The following is a 21,312-nucleotide window of genomic DNA, read 5'->3' as shown; positions in this document are numbered from 1 at the left end:
CCGGTAGCATTAAGTCGCGCTATCCTTCGCGAGTGGTTTTTGCATACCGTAAACCAAGTACAAGAAATGTATGAAATGCTGTTTTAGTATGCACCTCACGCACCCGATTCGATTGGTTATACATGAGTGAAGTTTATGACCGTTCTTACTCGTTTTCGAATTTCATTTTATCGATAGGATATAGGAGCGGTTTTCAAATTGAATAAATTGGACAATCTTTGAAAAGAGATATTTTCAAATCGATATGCAAACACTAGTACCTTTTATTAATGTAGATTAAACATAATATGAATTTCAGAAACAATTACGAACGCTAAAATAATAATAATGAAGTAATCATTCTTTCTCATCAATTCACAACTGGCAGAACAAGTATTCAACGCTCTCCAGATACTTTCTAACATCTTTAGCAGCTACCTTTGGGCTGTCGACGACAAATGGCTCAAGCGGCACCTCATGCATATTGGTAAACAGAGCCAGCAGTGCGGTAAAGTCCAGGATTTCGATCAAATGACGAGCACCTGAAAATGTGCAAAAAAATGGTTCAGTGAGCATTCGCGTTAAATAATGGATACGAGGTATCACCTTCGCCCAAGTTCGGATTCCAGCTGTAGAAAAACCGATCGGTACACTTCAGCCGCTTAAACTCCAGACACGTTGTTTGGGACACCAACTTCGGCATTGCTGCTCCCGGATATGCACGCCGGTCCAAAAACGCTAACAGAACATCGACATCCGAAGGCGACTCGTAATGTTGCTCCAAAAACTTGCACAACTAAATGATGAGAAAGTGGATAAGAACAGGAACATGATCAATATATATTGGTAACACAAGAGACTCCAATCAAATGGCTACTTACCTCTGGGTCAAACATGTCACTCAAATCCTGAAAAGTGCTGTAACACTTGCTGTCACCCGTTTCCCCAACGCGCTGCTCAATAAAGTGCTTGTAGGTGACCAGCGGGCAGAGGCCCGAGTCCCGGTTGCGCGCCAAATCGAGGCACGGGAGGCAGGTGCCTCGGCAACCGTCCAGCGTGTAAAACTTGTTCACAATCTTTGGGATATAATAAAATGTTTTATTTTTATTATATCGATAAGAACATGAAAAACACGGGAAACCGAGAACTTACCGCGTCTACGAGTCGATCAGTCTGTATCGGTGATTCTAGCACACCCTCTAGAGTTCCAGTGCAGTCAAACTTCTCGTGCTCGCGGAAGAACACATTGAACGGAAGCCACTCCGATTTCCCCTCCGGCTTGTACATCATCTGGTCCGGTATCCAGAAATGCGGGAACCGACCCGGACCGTTTTTGTACACCTGCGAAACGGTCGACTCGACGTACGGATTGTACTCGCAGCTGAGTCCACAGCGATTGTAGAGCTCCTCGCCGAAAAGCAGCGGCAACAGCTGATCGTATAAGATTTTCTGGTACACGCCGATCGTCAGTGCACGGCAGCGTTCCTGCACCAGACCCTTGCTCTGCGGGCAGGATCGGACACGATCGACGCAGTAGTTGTGCAGCTGGCCGAACAAACCGGCAATCGCCTGAAACTGTGCGGTTAACGGAGCCTTTTGTACTAACGTAGCCGTAGTACCACAGTGGAACAGGTCGAGCTTGCCCTCGGCATCATAATGAGATTGCGTGCCATACAAGCTGGACAGATCCAGATAGCTGCTCTGCATGTTCCGCTCGGCCACGTACTTCAGTTCGCACCGATCGTTCGCCTTTTCCTGTGGGCTGAAGTTAAGACAGCTTATGCCATCGCTTCCGTAGTACGGATCGTTCTGGTTGACGCGCAGCGGGTGCGCAAGAGGCGACACAAACGCACTACGATCCAACCCGTCCGCCCGGCAACCTCGGAAGCCTTGGGTAGACCGTTGCGTTCGTTTGTGCACCCGACCGATCATGTCGGACGAAACAAGCTCAAAGAAGAACATCAGGAACATGTTCAGTGAAGACGACGTATTTGGACCGTAGTCCTGCAGGAACTCCGACAGCTCGGAGATCAGTTTGCGGTTTTGCGGAAGCGCCGAGCCGGACTTGCTACGAGCGGGCTTTGACACCAAGTCACTGTAGCACGGAGCTATGGGATACTTCAGAGCATTTCCACTTCTACCCCAGGAGGGATTGTTCAGATTATTACAGCTACCATCATAGCTCCGATATCTAATTCGAGGAAGAACAAGCACGGTTATCTATCACACCATATTACCAGATTGTTGTTTCCAATACTCACGGATAGTCGGGATCGCACGAGATCTGCTCCGATCCATTGCAGCAGGAAAGCGTCACATTGGAGTGACACTTTCCCTCGAGCAGATTCCGCAGCTGGCACTTGCCATACTTTTGCGCCAAAGCCTTCAGAAACTTGTCCGTGGTGAGCGTGCGCCGCACGTTCAGATCTTCGCTACCTTCGATCGACTTCGTTTGAAAGAAACCATGATCAAACTCGGTTGGCCCGATCAAGTAGCAGCTGCTTTGGGACTTGTCCTCGTTGCCCAGCAGCTCGGCGACTGCTTTGATGAAGGCCTCTTTTTCAAGCTCACTAAATTTTTCTTCACTTGGACAGCTGAGCATGGCGGATAGAAATGGGAAAATTTTAATAATGTTCAACATGAGCATCATTCACCAAAGTCGGCACCTTTCGTCTCCATAACATTTGCTCGCATAGCCGCATTGCTGGTCATAGCCTTCGTAGTGTTGAGCTCTTTCTGGTAGGTAGTATGAATCTGAAAATGTTTCAAAAGTAATGTGACTATCGTCAAAGTTCAAATCAAACTTGTACCAAATCGAAACAATAAAAATGCGGATGATAGCGGTTTTGTGTCTTTTAAACAAGAATGTGACAGTGACTGTGATAGCTGGTTTGTGCTCACATCGTTCTTGCTGTACATTTTTCTCAAGGTTAATTTCCCGTGTATCATTCTACGGTCACGTACATGCCGTTTTAGTTGGCGAAACTTGAGTTCTGCAACGTGGGTTTGTTTGTAAATAATAATGAGTACGCAAACCCATCAGAGTTCGAAGCCACAAAAACATCACATTCCACTTCTATCGTTCTAGCCGTTGTTGTGCACCTTCAACAGTGCCTGAACATGGTTTCAATAACAAATGGTTTCGTTCAATTTTTTGCTAACCAACAAGTTCTAAAGGGCTCCACAGTTAGGATTACTTTGAAATGTTAACATTACTTTTTCATTCATCTCCTCCCGCCTGACATACCGTATTCAGCAGTTACTAGGTCGATTGTTGTTATGACTACACCGGACAGAACAGCAATAACGGTCCACCAAAACGCCGGAAAACCGTGCGTGCGCCAAACCATGATGGTCACACTCTGCTCAGCGCCGCTCTTAAGTGGTTAACTTCACCACACCACCAACGTTGCAAACTGTGCTCAGGGTCAGTATGTTCTTCACGCAGTTCTTTAACTGTTCACGATATGCACCTGCTAACGCCAATTAGTTCACTCTGTAGGGCCACGGCTTTGCGGCAGCCTTTTATAATCTTTCCGCTGCTGAGCTGCTTGTTGTTGACATTGTCGCCCCGTTTCAGATGTTTACGGTTCTGTTTTCCGTAGTTATGTCTTGCCAGCGTGCAGCGCTCAACTATGTTTGTTTGTCCATCCGGAGCATATGCATCGGGTGTGGCTGTTTTCAAGGCTTTGTAAGGGCTCCAAGAAAGTAACCTAAGTTTGGGTCAGTTTTCTTTCATTCACATGTCGGTCTGTCGTGCTCGGACTGTTCGGAGAGGAAACAATCAAAGTATCCAGATTCTTGTCATCTTTTCATCGTCTATTTGCACAATCTTTATAACAGCTTATAGACCCAGCCTCGCTGAGTTCTTTTTGTTTGTGAGGTCAATAATAACGAATTTATTATGAAAGTCGGCTGGAGCTACTTTAACTAACTTAAAATTATAGGTGACAGAAAAGATAGTCCAGGGATTTCACGTAGCTCCGTACGTCACTCGCAGCGACTCTGGGTCCGTCGACAATAAATGGCTCCAGTGGGACGTCCGGCATGTCAGTGAACAGGGCAAACAGTGCGGTAAAGTCGAGGGCTTTTATGAGATGACGAGCACCTGAAACAAACAACCGTACAGGAAACGAATGAAAGTGAACCCATTTCCCGATTGCTATAGCCGACCTACCTTCTCCCAAGTGCGGATTCCAGGTGTAGAAGAGCCGATCGGTACATTTGAGCCGCTTGAACTCGAGACAGGTAACCTGAGACACAAACTTGGGCAGTTTTGAGCCCGGATATCGGCGCTTTTCCAAAATCGAGAGCAGCACATCCACATCCGATGGCGATTCGTAGTATTGTTTCAATAAATCAGTAAGCTAGAAGACAGTCACATACACGTGTTCAGATGACAAGAAAATGGTTCTTTTTCGTTATGACCTACCTCAGGCGAGAACATGTCACGTAAATCTTCAAAGGTGTTGTAGCATGTGCTTTCCTCGCCGATCAGTTGCTCGATGTAGTGCTTCAATGTGACCAGCGGGCACAGGCCGGCTTCACGGTTACGACCCAAATCGATACACGTGAGGCAAGTTCCATGGACACCGTTTTCAGTGTAGAATATGTTCGCATACTACAACAAACCACCAGAGGATGAGTATGTAATGATTACCGAGTCGAAAGTAGACCTACCGCGCTGGAAAGTCGACCAACTTGGATGGGTGACTCCACAAGTCCGGCAAGCGTGGCTGTGCAATCGAATTTCTCGTGATCGTGGAAGAACACGTTGAACGGAAGCCATTGGGATTTTCCTCCCGGCTTGTACATCATCTGGTCCGGTATCCAGGTGTGCTGGAAACGACCCGGTCCGGACTTGTACACCTGCGAAACGGCCGATTCGACGTGCGGGTTGTACTCGCAGTTCAGCCCACAGCGCTCGTACAGTTCCTCGCCGAAGAGAAACGGTAGCAGCTGCTCGTAAATAATCTTCTGGTAGACACCGATGGTCAGCGCGCGACAACGCTCACGCACCGAACGACGATCCGAGCCTTTCGGACATAATGCAACTCGATCGACGCAGTAGTTATGCAGGTAGCCAAACAACCCGGATACAGCAATTTTCTGCACGCTTATCGGCTCCGACAATGCAATCGCCTCAGAGGTTCCACACTGGAACAGCTTAAGCTTGCCCTGTTCGTCGTACTGCGGCTCGTCGGTGTAGAGAATGGACAGGTCCAGGTAGCTACTCTCCAGGTTCCGATCGGCCGCATACTTCAGCTCGCACCGATCGTTTGCCTTTTCCTGCGGATTGAAGTTCAGACAGCGCACCCCCAAAGGTCCGTAGTAGCGATCGTTGGGCTGCACCCGCAGTGGGTTGGTGAGGGGAGAAACGTTGGAACTGCGGTCGGATCCACCCGCCAGACAGCCTCGGAAGCCATTCGTTGCTTTTCGGGTGCGCTTCGTCGCCCTACCAATCATATCCCCGTTAACCACCTCACTGAAGAACACCGTGTGCATGCTCATTTTTGAGGTTCTCCCGGAGCTGGTTTCATCCAAAACTTTGACGATATCCGATATCAGCACGCGGTTCCGTGGCAGCGGCTTTCCGGATTTGCTGCGCGCCGGTTTCGACACCAAATCGCTGAAGCACGGTGCAATCGAATACTTCAGGGGATTGCCCCGTCTGCCCCAGGTCGGGTGTTTCAGATTATTGCAACTCCCATCGTAACTTCGGAAGCTGTCGAAGCAAAGAGCGAAAAGTCAGAGAAAAACTAACCCAGCACGGTTGCGCACATCCCATACTCACGGATCGGAACGATCGCACTTGATCTGCTCGGTTCCTTTGCAGCTCGTCAGCGTTGCATTCGAGTAGCACCGTCCCTCGAGCAAGTTTTTAATCTCACACACGCCGTACTTTTGTGCCAACGCCTGCAGGAACTTTTGCGTGGTCAGCGAACGCCGCACGCCCAACTCTTCAAAGCCCTTGATAGGTTTCGTTTGGAAAAGTCCATCATCGAACTCACCCGCATGCATCAAATTGGCTGGGTTCATCGCGAACACTTCGTTGTTCTGCATTTCCGCCACAGCTCGCTCCAGGGCTTCCTGTTCCATTTGGCAGAAGTCTTGCAGGTTGGGACAGCTAGTCCGAGGGCAGTAAATTTGTGTTAGAACCATATAGACACAGGCAAATAAAACGTATTTCAAACTGTTCGTTCGTACCTGTTTACATTGGGGCACTTGGTCTGGTATCCGCACTGTCGTGCGTACTCCTCATACGTTTTCGGAGCGTTTCCCAAATCGTAATTTGCTGTATATTCGATGTATGCACAAATGAATGAGTGAGAAACATAAATCGGATTAAAACCCGTCTGGACACAATGTTTGATTTTGTTTCGGGAAGCTTAGCTTTTCCTCCTTACCAAATTTAACCTGCACGGAACCTTGAATCTCATTCAGCACAACGAAAACGGCTATCAACACTTTTAACAAACCCTGCTGTTTGTAGAAAGAATGACACATCTTTCCGGTCATTGTCAATGCCACCAGGGACCCTAGTCTTCACCGCGGTCGAGTCTTGCGCGTTCTACAGCACTATTTTGGTTGCACCCAATTCTTATAGGGTTTTTTTATTTAAGAAGGCGCTACCCGCCGACTACCAGCTCTGCGATAAACGGTTTACAGTTCGTAATCAATTCCAACAAAAACCACACACCCAGTCGTCGGCCTTGCGGATTAACTCCACGCGCCAAACCGTATCACATTGCTAGAGGCACCTTCACACGTCCTGACGCGATTGTACTCATTCAGTCGGTGTTCGTTTTATTTTGTACTGATGTTATTTATGTGTGTTTCTTGCTTTTACTCACCATTCGAAAGCAAAACTGATAAAACAGCTTTCCATTAGTCTAGCGTTAACGCCGTTACGGCCAGAAGCTCTTCGGCGTGGGCATAAGCAAGCAAGCAAATAAATTGCTGACCGACAAAACATTCCAACCAAACGGGTGACTTTGCACTACGTGGTTCAACGAGCATTCAAGTTTGTGAAATTTTAGATCGAAAAAAAAATTGAACGCTAAATGTCACTGGCAAAAATTTATTAAGACCTGCAGAGATATTCTTTTGGACTCAGGTATGTTAATTACTTGCAAATGAATAGGCTTTCCTGGACCTGTTGCGTTTAAGGGTGGAACGAATTGCAAGAAACGTATTTTTAAACTAATTTTAATATTATTGGACAATTCACTGTACGTGTTGGTATGTTACCTTTTCCTTGATTGCGCAGCGTAACCAAAGTTTTAAACTTTTCTTAACAAAACCGGAAATAAACAGGGACAGAACCAAGTAAACATGTAATGGTAGCTTGAACTCGTGGAACAATTAACACCCTCCGAAACGAAGAACCACATGCAACTGTCATACACTGAGTGATGCTATTTTTCTCGCCTTCATCTACCTCGCCGAATTTATTCGACATTTTCGTTGTTTTAAAAGATTTTCCCTCGCGATAAGCCCGCCAGCGAGATAGTGCATTGTGTGGCATGAAAAACTTTCTCCATAAATAACTACTTGGCCCCGCCGGCAATACTTATAGCGAAACTTGCGATACAATCCGCATGTTTTTGCACATTTCTTTTTCATTTTAAGCTGTGCAAAACTTGCTGCATAGTTTATTGGAGCACAAGAGCGCACAAATATGGATGCGGGGGGGAGTTAATGTGTTTCCCCTGATTTCTTATTTCTTACCAAAGTATTGTAACAGAAATTCATGCATGCAAAACATCCTGCAAGTGACGAAAGATCCATCCTGAATGTGAGTTTTTCGGTGTTTAGTGTTTATTCATGTAGGGTAACAAATGTTATCGTTGTTACACTATTGTTCGTATAATGATTTACCTATCATTATCGTGGGATTGTGATTTTGTTGTAGTTTAAACACGATCACATCCACTAAATCTTTTCGGATAATATATTGCAACAAATTGTGTGCAATTTATGACGAAACGAAACCTACAGAATGTAATAAATTCGATCGAATCCAACAAAATCTACGCAACCATACATCATTCACAATCAAACGGCACTGGCGCATGGATGCGCACCCGTCCCGAAGCTATTTCCCTCGGGGTGTGGTGTAAATTAAATGTGTGCAAGTAGATCTAAGCCCGCCCCGTCCATCGAGCACGGGTTGATGAATTTTCGATCGTACTTGTTGGCTTCGAATCCCATCGGAACGTGTATTCGCAGCCGAATGCACACATTGTTTGGTGGATGAAAATGTATCACAAAAACCAACGCCACAGCCAAGCCTTTGGTAATGATCTCTCACGCTGGTCATGCTGAGGGACGCTTCAGGTTTAAAGCCATGAGGGTAATAACTTGTAAAACATATACCATACAGGAGATTATGGCAGGCTGTTAAATCATACTGACGGAAATATTAGAATCCATCAAAAGAGAAAAATATATGATCCATTCTAGCAAAAAAATCGATTATGCGTAAGCCAATCTTAAAAATGTAGGCTATTAGTCTTCATTCTTCTGCACAAAATATTTAGTCATTTGATGCCTTTATATCTAATTCAATGAAACATGTCCAGCGATTCCTCGAATCAAAATTTTCCCTCCGAAGACTCACATCAACGTTAAAAATTAGTGACCAACACGAATAATCATTGGAAACCTGATCCTGTAAAGACGCAAGCTTGATTGTCAGCTAACGGCTGCTGGTGGACTTCCGTCGCGTGAATCCGATTGTTATGTTTCGTGCCCTTGTCCGGCAGTCCGCCATTAAACCTCGCCGCACGAACCTTCAACCGAGCCAATGGTACAGATTTGCTGTAATTGCACAATTCTCGGCATGATTATATTACTTCGTGCGCATTGTTTGATCGTGCGTACGGAACCCATCGCTGTAATGGCAAAAGGCAATCCAGCATACCAGCAACGCAACACCATTGCCTGCAGTTTGTTCGTCCAGTTTGCACATCCGGCTCGACGAGGAATGTGTCCTCTCCATCCACCCGACGATTGCGAACCGGTGACGAAAAGCTGGACGAATGGAGCCATTCATTCCAAAGCCTGCTGCCAGCCGTCAACTCGGTCGGTTTCAGATTTACGGACAGATGCATCCGAATACGAAGCCGAAGGACTCACCGCGTGCTGCCTCCTGTGGCCGTGATTATGCGAAATTATGTACCACTCTCCGGGGGGGGGGAGATGAGGATCCAGCCCCCCAGGGAGGACAGAACGGAAGATGAACCACCGGAGGCGGCCGGCCGGGTTTCGTTGGGCAGTCACATAAATCTCACATTTTGCAAACATTCAAACCAGATCCGGAAACTTGATTTTGCCCGACCTCGGCTCTGCATGCCAACAGTTTCACTCTATAATTTCAACATCAACATCAGCACCATCATTATCGTCATCATCATCACCTCGTCTGCGTCGTGGGCGTGTGTTTGTCTTCCCGAGCTGCTGCCCCATCGTGACACTACGTTGTTGTGCCCTGTCCACTGCGTTTCCACCGTCCTCCCGAAAGGTTCCCGAAACGCCGGCAGGAAACATGAACTCCTGTGTGGCGCAGTTGACGAGATTTTATGAATATGTAGTACGATTTTAACATTCATTAACATATTTGTTATACTCGGTCGATGCGAGCCGTGCGTTGCCGTGGCACCGGTCAAAGGGAACACTCGTGAGGGTCAATTTATGGAGAGGGACAGAAACCTCCTCGTAACACGTTGAGTCTATGAAAGATAAGTGAAAGTAAATATTGTTTTATGTTTTATTAGTTAACGACAAGAATACACACGTTCGCGCATTTATCATTCAATTATAAAAGTGAAAAAGCAAAACGTAAACAATAATATACGAATGAAGTTGCTTGTTAAATGTACAATCGTAATACATTTCCTGCTTATTCGAATTTTATTCTTCCATCCTTTCCTTTTGGGCCAGATTTGGTCGTTTATGCGTGACGAATGTCTTGTAGATGTTACTAAACTTATATCCGTGCTGTTTAACGTTAGCAAACGTATCTTAACTCCGTTTATTGTTCATGAAACGACAGCTTAAAGTAAGCAAGTGTTTCATTTCAGTTTGGTTTATCAGTTTTCGGACTCGGAATACGGATCTTCTCCAAAACATCGTGAAATGCTTTATAGAAGAATTGATGTTAAGTCTTTACTTCATCCGTCCACATTATGAGGCGACATAAACGCAATCTTTTCACGACTTCCATTATCTCCACCAACTCCGTCGGTGCGCTGAATTTGTTGGTTAATTAAATGTAATATTACTCGGATGATCTTTTTTCCCCGAAAATCAGTGCCACCGCGCACCACTCACGAAAGTATTCAACTTTTCAGCCCCACCTCTCCCGAGCAGGCTCCATCACCGTCCCTCATTGGGCCACAGAATGGGCGCATTTTGACGTAAATTAATCCATTACAACAAATCGCAGCGAGCGGGTAAGTGCCGAACGAATGGCTTTTGCCTAATTTCTCCACCGAATGAACGCTTCACGCGAGCGCGCCGGAAGTAATCACAAAGTCTCACAAAATTTTATGAAAATTATCACCAACGTTTTCCGTTTCCTCCCGGCCGCGCACACGCATTCCGACGACGCAAACCGAGCCAAGGCAGTACTCCCCGGGAAACGTGGGTCGCTACGGTCGAGGCGGCACAAAACGAAAAGTAAAATAATATCAAATTGACCTCCACCAGCGCACGCTCCCCGTTTCCCTCCGCTGGTGCTAATCTTGGATGAAATATTAATGAGATAGTTTCGAGCAAAATGGTCCGTCTGAAGACGCCTCCTCCACCGTTCGGAAAACCTTCGCCCGATCCGGTAATCAGCATAAACATTGTCTACCTTTGGCACCGGACGGTAGCATTTTGGGGCCAATGTTATCGGGCTTGTTTTCGCTCGCCTTGCTTTTTTATGCTTCTTTTATGCTTCCCGGTTTTCCACCCTGGTTGCGTTCACTGCTTGCCCTCTGCGCTCGTTCGGGGATTTGTGCTCAGCTCCGTTGGCTTCCTGCGTGCCGTAAACGAGGAAGACGGTTTCCCGTGTGCTGTTTTTATGCTTTTGTGCTTGATTGTAGGGAGCAAAATGGGATTTTAGGGAACAAAAAGGCACGTGTAGGTGAATTGGTTTTTCGCAGCATCTTTGATCTGCATGCTGTTTTCATCGGAAAACCATAACTTGAAAAACAATTCCAAAAACTGTTTGACGTAAGAGACCGAAGACATTATTTAAACATTGCACAATATCCAGCTCAACCAGCTTCAAAAACAGCAGACATGCCAATCAGTGAAGGTAACTAAAGCTTTCCCATTTACCTCGAACGGTTGCATTCATCAGAATGATTCTTTAGCTGCGAGGAAAACTGTTGACAAAATAAATAAGCAAATAAATTAGCTACTTCCTAAACAAACGCCCAGGCATTTAAATATTTGCGACAGTTGACATTCAAAGCCAGTTCTCCGAATCATCAGAAAACGATTCTATTCAACTCGCAGAAGCACATTTTTCAAAACGTCCTGCATCGCAGGCAAATTGAAAAACATTTTCTGTAGACTTCTCCTATTGCCCGTAACCCATTGAATTGACTGCTCCAAAACGGACTTCCCCCCAGGACAAAGTCCGGGTCTCTCGGAAGCCGTGTGCGGGTATGAAAAGTCAAAGTTATTGGAATAAAAATTAAAACTTTCGTAATCAGCATCCCTTGGCACCGACCGCCCTTGGCCGGTCGTCATTCATCTGTGGACGGAAAAGTTGGATGAGCTGAGACTGACAATGGCACAGTAATCGCTCGGGATCCCGAACTTGGAATGACCCGAACTTTTACCATCCCGCACGAGGAGTTCCAGGGGGTTGGCGGATCGAGCTCGCTTCGAGCTACTTTCGTAATCAAATGACAATTGTAAAATTGTCGCTTTCAAATGATGGGTCGGAGTGACACCAACACTAAGGCTAGCGGAAGTTAAGGTTGGGTGGAACTACTGGAAGGATTACGCCATCGGGGCTTAGGCATGGACCGAGTTGTTACGGAGCTCACCTTCGGTCTACAAACGGTGCGGTATGGTGAAGAAGGGTTGATCCAGGATTTTTACGCCGTGAGGTAAGAAATTGGGTCGGAATGATGGAGCTTTTTTTGGGAGTTGGCATGAACCAACCAACCGTTTTACAAACATTCATGCCGGCATTGGCGATTGGCTTGACGAGAAAAGCTAATCTGTAGGAAGTCATTTATCAATTGCTATTCCTTTTGATAACTAAAAATCTGAAAGAAAATAAATCTCATTCCCCGTACAGTGTTCCTCACACGACATCCAGCAGATTACACATATCTTATGAAGCAACACCTCTCAAAAGCTCTACACTTGATCAGTGATAACGGTTGGACAGCAATCAAATGACGCTCAACGTAACGCATCAATCAAACGTTTGACCTTTCTCAACTTCATCCGCTCTAGTGTGAGTGTTTCGATGGAAGTAAACCTTACCATAACTTGTTTTTCCCGAATCCCACCGTCCGCATAGGGTTTTATATTTACTTTGCCCCAAAAACGATACTTGCTCTTCTCGGAAGGTCTGCCTGGGTTTAGCGGGAGGATAGGGCAGGCTTTCCTGCGTCTGCCAATGTACGTCAATATCGTCAACCGGGGACCATCGTCAGACTTAACTGGCCAAAGACGGAGATGTCACCTCGGTCTAGTCACAACCATACGCAAGCGACCCCGGAACGGGATGGATGAGTGTTTTGAAGGAGGTTCAAGTAGTATGTGCTCAAAGCTCAGACGGGAAGGATAGATTTTGGGAAGACATTCCTCCATAATATTAATCCTATCGTAATAGGAATGCCCTGCTGTTATGATCTTCCCGGTATGTCCGAAAAGATCCTAACGAGACGAGAAATCGTTCCAGTGTTAACTGCTAAAGATGAAAACAATTGTGATAAGCCTTTGTCGAGGCAAATGGTTGTGGTCTGACGTTGAGTGGCTTAGGACGATGCCGTGCTTTAGTTGGGTAAAGAAGTTGTACCGACATTCAAGGATTCCGTAACTACCCGTCGATGATCGATTGGGAGGAACAAGAGCATTGTTAAAGAGTATCTGAACAGACTAAAATATGCTCTTTAACAGTTTGATTTTCAATAAATTATCTAACCAATTATTACCCGTTAAAGAGTCAAACTCAATTTCGCAGAACAGTTCTTTTAATTTAAACTCACAGTCATTATTTACCCTCGTTGTGTGGTTCAACTTGTGTTCTCCGCTTCCGGGGCAGTGTTAAAAATTTCGCAATTAATAAACATACCATAAAATGAGACCCCCATCACCCACCCACTCTTTCCGCTACGGCTACGGTGGCCAGATTCCTGCACATTCCACTCTTGAGTTGCTGCTTTCGAAGAAAACCACAGCCGGCATTCGGCACTCGAGGCTCGAGGCACAATTCGACATCGTTTACTGACCGGAAATGAGAAATTTGTGCAACGATCCGGATGCATCAGTCAACCCCAAATGGCGCTGAATGTGTGAAATATTTCATTTATCGTTTATTTTGTTTTTGAAGCGTTCCACCCACAATAGCAGAAGCTGATGCTGCAGTGGTTGCCCGAGGAACAAACATTATTGGGAAAGTAAATACGGTACGGATTGACACTCCACAAATTCTCATTTCCCAACGAAACACTGATACGGTAAAGGCCTTAACCTTCGGGTGGGGTAATAAAATGTCAATCGAAAAAAGGAACCCGATGCACTCGGCCGGCAGAGTCCGGCTCTATTCTCACGGGTTTAAGTGTAATTGGTATTTCAGAAATGACCTATGCGTCGAACGAAGCCGGTGAGCCGATCAGAAGGAATGAAAAACGTTCGTTGAAACGCATTTCTTATGTTTGCAATTTCAACAGTGATGTATTAAATAAGGTTTTCTCTTTTAAGAGCGTATTCCCCTATTGTACAAAATCTTAAAAACTTTAATGCATGCAGTGAAGAAAATCTTGTCCTCCAATGGTACATCACTTTTTGCAGTGAAAGAAAATCTAGAGACGTACCACAAGGGATCAGAAAAATAAAACATGTTTATCAAACAGCATGCTTTTACCAGAGAACTAATCATGATAACTGGTTCTAATGGCCGGAATAAGGTAAAACAAAGTTGAAGCACAATCTTTTCATTACACATACTCTTTTCAACCCGTTACATTCATTTTATTGAGGCTTATAACTTTGCACAATCGACCAACTTTTGAGCAAACCTGGAGTCAAACCCCTCCCGAATCGTACCTCACGTTTGCCACCGGGCAATCATTGACTACGGCCAACCATATGCCAACCCGGTGCTAATTTCCAACGACCCTTGTCAATCGTGATGCCTATCCGGTGAAATGTTTTTCACACCTCAGCTCGTCCGGGGCCGACATTTTCTTTTGAGTGCTTTCGAGCAAAAACCCCGACACCGTTTAAAAACAGAACAACTACCCTTTTGTGGGGCGAACAGCGCATTACACAGCCTTTACCTTGGTCGTTTTTCAGCTTTTGCTTTGCTGTGAAATATATTGTCTGTGCAGCACTTCAAACAAATTACATCCACCAGACGCTTGCTCTTGCTTGTTTCTTTTTTTTTAATCTTACATGTTCGTGCCCCTGCGGTTCCCTCGCCCGTCTTCTTTGGCAGGTTGTAGCAGGCAGCAGGTCGTTTTGCTCGGCATCGGTTCAGGCTCATCTGCGTCATAAATCATGCCCGGATATCGTTCAGCTTCGCTGACAGCGGAACGACCCGATCTTTCAACACCATCACGTCGATTCGGGGCGGTGCTGTGGCTGAGGGTAGCGATACGTCGCGAGCTGTATAGCCCCTTCACCAAACCAGCAGGTTCAGGTTCATCAGGTGACGACGACGATGATGATGAAGGATCGGTTGAACATCGCTCCGGTGCAACGATGAGAAGCGAGGGACAAAGGGAAAAATGGATGGAAGTTGCCATTTTCTTAGGTGAATGGAGTTTCTTCCCTCTCGTTCGGTTGGAAAATGTACCTTGAAGCGAGGTTTGTACGTCACGGAACCAAAGGGAAAATATACTAGAATAGCACAAAACGAAAAGAGTTTGTTAAAGAATGCTAAAACACTTCATTGCACTAAATTATACCATACCATGGCTTTTTCCCTCGAATTCGTATATCAAAGCAAACGTTGGTTTCGTTTTCCAGTTCTGTTTAAAGGCAATCTACAGGAGGAAGGAATAGCACCGTAAACCACTCGATAAATTAACGCAAAGAATTTTCAGAACCTAAATAAAACTCTGCCACAGGCTGTGACAGCAGTAGTTTTCTTTTTAATTCCAAAGCCTTCCACCGAGGCAAGAATGCAGTGCAGCGTGGAAATAAGTGACAGAAACTTTAATTGAACGTACCATTCAATTACGTTACTGTGCGCCATGATTTACGTCCGCCGCATGAACCGGCGGGACCGAATGGCTTGAAAAAGCGAACTGAAAGCATACACACAAACACACACCGAAAAACCAACTTCATCATTTGACCCGTGACGAAAGTGGGAAAATTGTTTTCCTAAAAGCGACAACTTAGAACAAAAGAAACGAGCAGAATCAGAAGTCGTCGGGATTTCCATTTTGGAACCTTCCGTCGGCAATCGTAATTGCGACTGAAATTATTGATTTCCTGCCGGTGACATTCTAAGTGTTTTAGCTTTTTCAACTAGGTTTCAGTTTTATTCATGATAAATTAAAGTAAAGGTTCTTAAATTTCATATTGTTTGGCAGCCCTCTTATAACAACGGACTGCAACTAAACTAAGTCATATTCTTCCCCATTTGAATTTTATAGTTTTCCTGTTCGTTTTATGTAAAACTTGTTTTGCAACTCGGCAGTGCTGTTAAATCTGAAAAATTTAGTTAAACTAGGGCAATTCTAAACGGAATAAACTGAATCTAAATCAATCTTTCCATTCCCGTTCAAGTTATGTGGGACGAAAATTTGCTAACTAGTTCAAAAAAATGCTAGACAAGCTGCCTGCCAGTAATTCATACTTAAAAAAACCCTCCACCTACTCGTGCTATCGATCGAGATTGATTGGTTTACTCCCGACGGGAAAACTCTCATAATGGTTCCCCAGAAAAAAAAAAAAACGAAGTCGGCTGCGTCGGTTAAATAGAAAAACTCACCGAGCCCACGGTGCGTGAGGTTAGGTTTAGGAAATAAATTTCCAAATCGTTCCCATTTAATGGCCGGTCATCATTTTACGGTCTCCGTTTTCCGAATTGAATAACCATAAACACGGCCTTTGGAACCGGACGGCCCCATCGTAACCTGTTGGATGAAGGTCAACAAATCGGCCCCACTCGACTCGGAACTGGTTGGTTCGGTCCGGCCTGGGGGTCGGAGAAGATGGTTACCGCACGTTAAACGATTAGGTTATCGATGCTTTTAGGAGAGCTTTCACCCCAGCACCTTAAACGGGCAAAAAAATTGGACAGAACGATGAAGCTACTAAACGGGGGAGCGAAAAAGGGTCTGCTTGGAAATGGGGAGTAAATAGTCACCTCATTGATCGGTTCCAGTGGCACATTAATAAAAATTGGTGGGAAACGACCAATGTTTTTACTATAAAAAAGGAAAAGGTCAAGTTGCACATTTCTAGATGTTATAAGAGGTACTTTAAGAGGAATTTGGAAAATTAAGTAATCAAATAAAAAGGGTAATGATAATATGATTATTATGCTTTTGTACATAAATGTATCAAGAAAATCGACGAGAATAATTGATTTTATTTTGAAAAGATCTTTGTTAAATTATACGACAAAGTATCAAATCCACAAACAAATCGAGTGCAACAAACAAATTGTGCCTTATTTATCAATACCCAACCAACCCATCGTATATTTATGTCACCGTCCAACAAGGCAACCAACCCTCGAGGCGACGTCCATACATTCCCAAACCTGTCCCGGTCGCGAAGCAGGCAAGAGAAACGGCCACTTCACTGGCGACATATTTATGACTCTCGAATAAAGCAATAGAAATTATGAGTTTACTTCAATTGAGCTTCGCCTGTTGTGCGGTCTTCCACGCTTTCGTTCCGTTTAGATTTGTAGGCCACCGCAAGCGACGTTCCTCACTGGAACTGCGAACGGTTTAGGATTCCGCCGACAGCTTGCGAGACACTTCGACAAATGGTACCGGAGCCGGCGGGTGAGGGCGAGTGGTCGTAACCAGAGAAACATAACATCCCTCTCGACGAAACAGTCGGCAGCACGCGAATTTCAAAGACAGCTACCCTCGGAGGGGTTGTGTGGAGACGCGCGGGCGTGCGGGAAAATTCCTTCGATGGAAATGTATTCACCATTATCATGCAATTCATTACTCGAAGAAGACCCTCTTTAGCAAATGATCGCCGGGAGGTGATGTTTTTCTCTTCGCGCTACAGCGGCGGGGTTTTCCTTTCTCCTGCTGTTTTGCAGGGCGCAGCCATTTCTCAATCCAAGCGCGACGTTTTTCGCGTGCGAAACCATTCCGGGGTGGTGGGGGGGGGGGGGGGCACAGTGTGGGGCAGGGGGCCGGGCGAAAGGAACGGAACTGCGAAGCATTTGCTATGCATGAAACAATAACCGTAAACATGACACGGCCAGGCAACATATTGTTTTCGCTTTCCGCGGCCCTCCGTTCGCCGGCAGGGCCGGGAAATGTGGAAAGTGTATTGTTATTTTCTTTTGCAACTTGTATCTTGTCTTTTTCTGTAAATCACCGATTTGCCCCTGCACGCACAGTGTCGGTACATAAACTTTGAGGTTCGATTAAATATCACCCAAACCTGCCAAAGTGGCAAGGAAATGCGCGCTTTTCTTGGACCAGGAAATGGGTTCAATGAATGGGTTCAACAAACTCTTTGAGCAAGAAATACGATTCTTTAAACTACTTTAAACTATTACAGTAGGAATTTTTCTCGTCAAGGAAAATCTAGTTCAAATACCCACAGAGAAAGAGAGAGAGAAACAAGGATGAAAGCTCAAAGACCAACGTCAAAGTTCATCGTTTCTTTGCATAACCACTCCGATGAGTATCAAAAAACTATGCTTCGATTTAAAGTTGAGGGGAAGAAATTTTGCACGCATACATTTTCTTTTACTTCGCATGAAAGATCTAGCTTCCCTCTTAAAGCACACTTACTTTTCAAACTGTTGGAAAAGCTGCCTATGATGTGAATACAACACACTGAACAAAGTTTCAGAATGTTGGTGCTTTTCATTTTTATTTTTAACGTTTAACATTATCGAACATGAACATCTACCGCATAGTTGGTTTATCGTTCAATCTTATTTCCCCGATTCCGGATATGAAAAATTAATCATTTAGCCTCAAAACCAATGTAGAAACCGCCACCGTGTTATAAGGCTCTGCAAAACGCAGGATGGGTGGAAATGACTTCCTGCCGGATATTGTAACTGCGCAAATACATATGCACGGATAACCACGTTGTGCACTGTTCATTTATGTTACTTCAGTTGTCTTAAACCGATTATTATCACATTTTTAGTTCTGATGAGAGAAACTAGACTGACTTATCCAAAAGTTTGATTTTTTTTGTGAGAATGTTTTCGATTTGGAACAATTTTCGGTGATCTTCCGATCTATTGGTTTGCGGATGGCAATCAGCTTACTCAATCATCCTCAGTCACACCGAAACTGGTTCTTTATTTAAGCCCCGGACGAACAATTCCCGTGGAAAGGTTTTCCATTTCCAATCCAGGGTTCGACCCGAATGGAAACGATAGGAATGAAACTCTTAATTGCTTTTCAATGTTCGAGCACTCCATTTTCCCCACCGTCCTTCGACCACCCCAAAGCCTTCGGGGGAGGACCGAACACTACGATTTCGTCAATTTCGAACGGTTCGCACTACCGACGCTGGTAGGCAACACCGTTTCCACCAGTGCAGACACCAAGGCAAGGAACCAATCTCCTGCCACCAGCGCGACCAAATCGAGCGCCACTCCATCGAAGGAAGCGACTCATCCGGCCAGGAAGTGGGCACACACCGGGCACCGAACCAGATGGAGGGCAAAACGGCTCAAATAAAAGTAAAACAAAAACAATATAACAGCGGTATGTTTTCCAGCCTTCCCCTGGCTTCCAGGACTTTTTTCCGAGCACGGACGGTGCGAATGCGAACCAATAGTCGGTACGGAAGCGTTGTGGAAAAAAGGCATCCGGGATGGTTCCGGGGCACCCTTCGATCCGAAGTGCCGAGGCTCTTAGATTCAGCTTTTTTTCGTATTTTTTGTTCCACGTCCTGTTATGGAAAGCGCGGGAGGCCAAGTGAGATGGACCGTTGAACCGGTAAATGAGATCGCGCAATGCAAATCGAATGTCACAAAAAGTTCCCCCCTCTCTCCGCTCTGTCAAAGCCGAACCGCAAATGAAACGGTCATGAAAGCGAGGCTGAAGATCCTCAATTGATTTTCGGCCTCTCGTGTGTGTGACTTTGACATTTCAGTTTTTCTGGCGGTTTATTTACCGATGCTCTACCGAGCTTGTGTTGACGTGTGATTTGCCGGAAATAGACGTCCTAGAGATGTGTTCATCCTGAAACCATGCAGTGAAGGTAAAGCGAGAGTAGGATAAAAGTTAACGAAAAAAAGGATTTTCCTAAAAATGCTTTAAAAATCTTCCTACAATCAAAACAAATGGTATATTGATTCTCTAGCAAACCACTTGGAATTTAAAAATCATTTCCTTTCTTTTAGTTTCAATATTTAATCAAATACTTTCTAACGATAGTGCTTCGAAAATGCTTCTTCAAACATTGAAAACATTCACGTATCACAAAGTGCAGCGAGTCTCGAAAGGTAATCGAAGACAATCGGGGAAACTTAGTTGCAAGAACGTCAAACGAGTTGATTGAGTTACCCGGAAAAGAGGACGGAGCAGAAAGCCGATGTCGCAAAAGCTAAAACTTTGTCTCGGAAGAAACGCGGAAAGGTGAACCGACTACTTGCAGTTGCTCGAGCACGGCGAGCCGGAAGTTGTGGAAGTCATATTTTGTTCTAGCTTCATTTTCGAACGCTTTATTTATTTCAACGGCTCACCCATGCCACAACTCCCTTCTTTTCAAGGACACAGGGGAACATTGCCGTGCTGCACTCGAGCTGACAGATGGAAAAGTTTCCGGCTTTCATTGTGGACACGAAGTGGAAACATGAATGACGTGGTGAAGCAGCATCACTGTTTTGAGGATGAAATTGCGAAAAAAACGAGGTGCACCGAAATGAAGATCCGTCACAACGTTTCCCGTAGAGGGGAAAAGGGATAGGTGTGATCAAGAAATGAATGAAGCGGGGAGTACAAAGTTTATCTACGTGTCCCTCCAACGAGTTCGCTTTCGGATAAAATTGCGAGCACCGGGTGAACCTTTTTCAGACGGGGTTATTTTCGATTTCATTTGACAGTTTTCAATTTATTAATACGAAAAGATCGAAAAATAAAACTCCTGGAAGCGATCATTGCTGTATGCAATAGTAATGAGAGGAGGAGTAGATGCTTTGTTAAACTAAAGGTTTCATTTTTTTATAATTTTCAATGAAATTTCCGAAAGCTTCAAGTCAATTTTATATAGAGGTAATAAATCAACACCAACGCTTGATACACCAACCAACAAGCGTACCGTTTTAATGGACAATTTGTGAAAAACATCCTATTCGTTTGGAAAACTCCAACAATAAACCCAGACGGAAACATTCTACAAGTTAAGGCGCTTGTAGGGTAATCATTTCCTCATATTGAAAAGACCATTCTTCAAAACGACACTCCTTAAACTGTCATAAATCGGTAGCCAAGCTGTTAACAAAGATCTTAATCGCAAGCTTGACCGTACGGGACGTAGTGACCACGTCACTATAATGTCATAAATTTCACCCACTTTGCTTAAAGGCCTTCCCTAGCACACCACCTGCCCGAACGACTGTGTGAAGTAGCGATGCGGGAAAATTTATGCCTTACTTCCGTCGTAGCCTAATAAATAATAAAACACAAAGTTCAGTTTTAGAGACTGTACAAAAAACCATTCACACCTCGCTCGGAAGAATATAGAAGGACAAAAACGTAACAAATGACAAATTAATACACACAAACACACTCACACCCACCGAGTTCGTCATGAAGAACTTCGAGAGGGCGATCAGGCAAGACAAATAGCTGAAGTTCAAAATTTATGAACTACTCGCACACACAAATTACAATTTAAGTAATGAGGATGGGTGGAAAGCTGAAACCGGGCGCCGGCGAGAAAAGGAAGTTTCGGATTCCCGTTCTTTCATGA

General features: G+C 44.9%; 2 protein-coding genes across 2 annotated transcripts; both read right to left on the bottom strand.

The window, feature by feature from the left end:
• Positions 1-354: 354 nt before the first annotated feature.
• Positions 355-2,581, bottom strand: LOC131272044 (chorion peroxidase-like). The gene is made up of 5 exons (XM_058273663.1): positions 2,241-2,581; positions 1,132-2,170; positions 861-1,055; positions 586-775; positions 355-521 (listed from the first exon to the last, which is right to left on the bottom strand). Exons 1-5 carry the CDS (start codon positions 2,579-2,581, stop codon positions 355-357), a joined length of 1,932 nt encoding a protein of 643 aa, XP_058129646.1.
• Positions 2,582-3,920: 1,339 nt separating this feature from the next.
• Positions 3,921-6,078, bottom strand: LOC131259603 (chorion peroxidase-like). The gene is made up of 5 exons (XM_058261138.1): positions 5,774-6,078; positions 4,660-5,704; positions 4,412-4,600; positions 4,157-4,346; positions 3,921-4,087 (listed from the first exon to the last, which is right to left on the bottom strand). Exons 1-5 carry the CDS (start codon positions 6,076-6,078, stop codon positions 3,921-3,923), a joined length of 1,896 nt encoding a protein of 631 aa, XP_058117121.1.
• Between the last annotated feature and the right edge of the window lie 15,234 nt (positions 6,079-21,312).

Source organism: Anopheles coustani, chromosome 3 (genome assembly GCF_943734705.1).
Source record: "Anopheles coustani chromosome 3, idAnoCousDA_361_x.2, whole genome shotgun sequence".
Classification (NCBI taxonomy): Eukaryota; Metazoa; Arthropoda; class Insecta; order Diptera; family Culicidae; genus Anopheles; species Anopheles coustani.
This window is presented reverse-complemented; position numbering and strand designations above follow the sequence as displayed.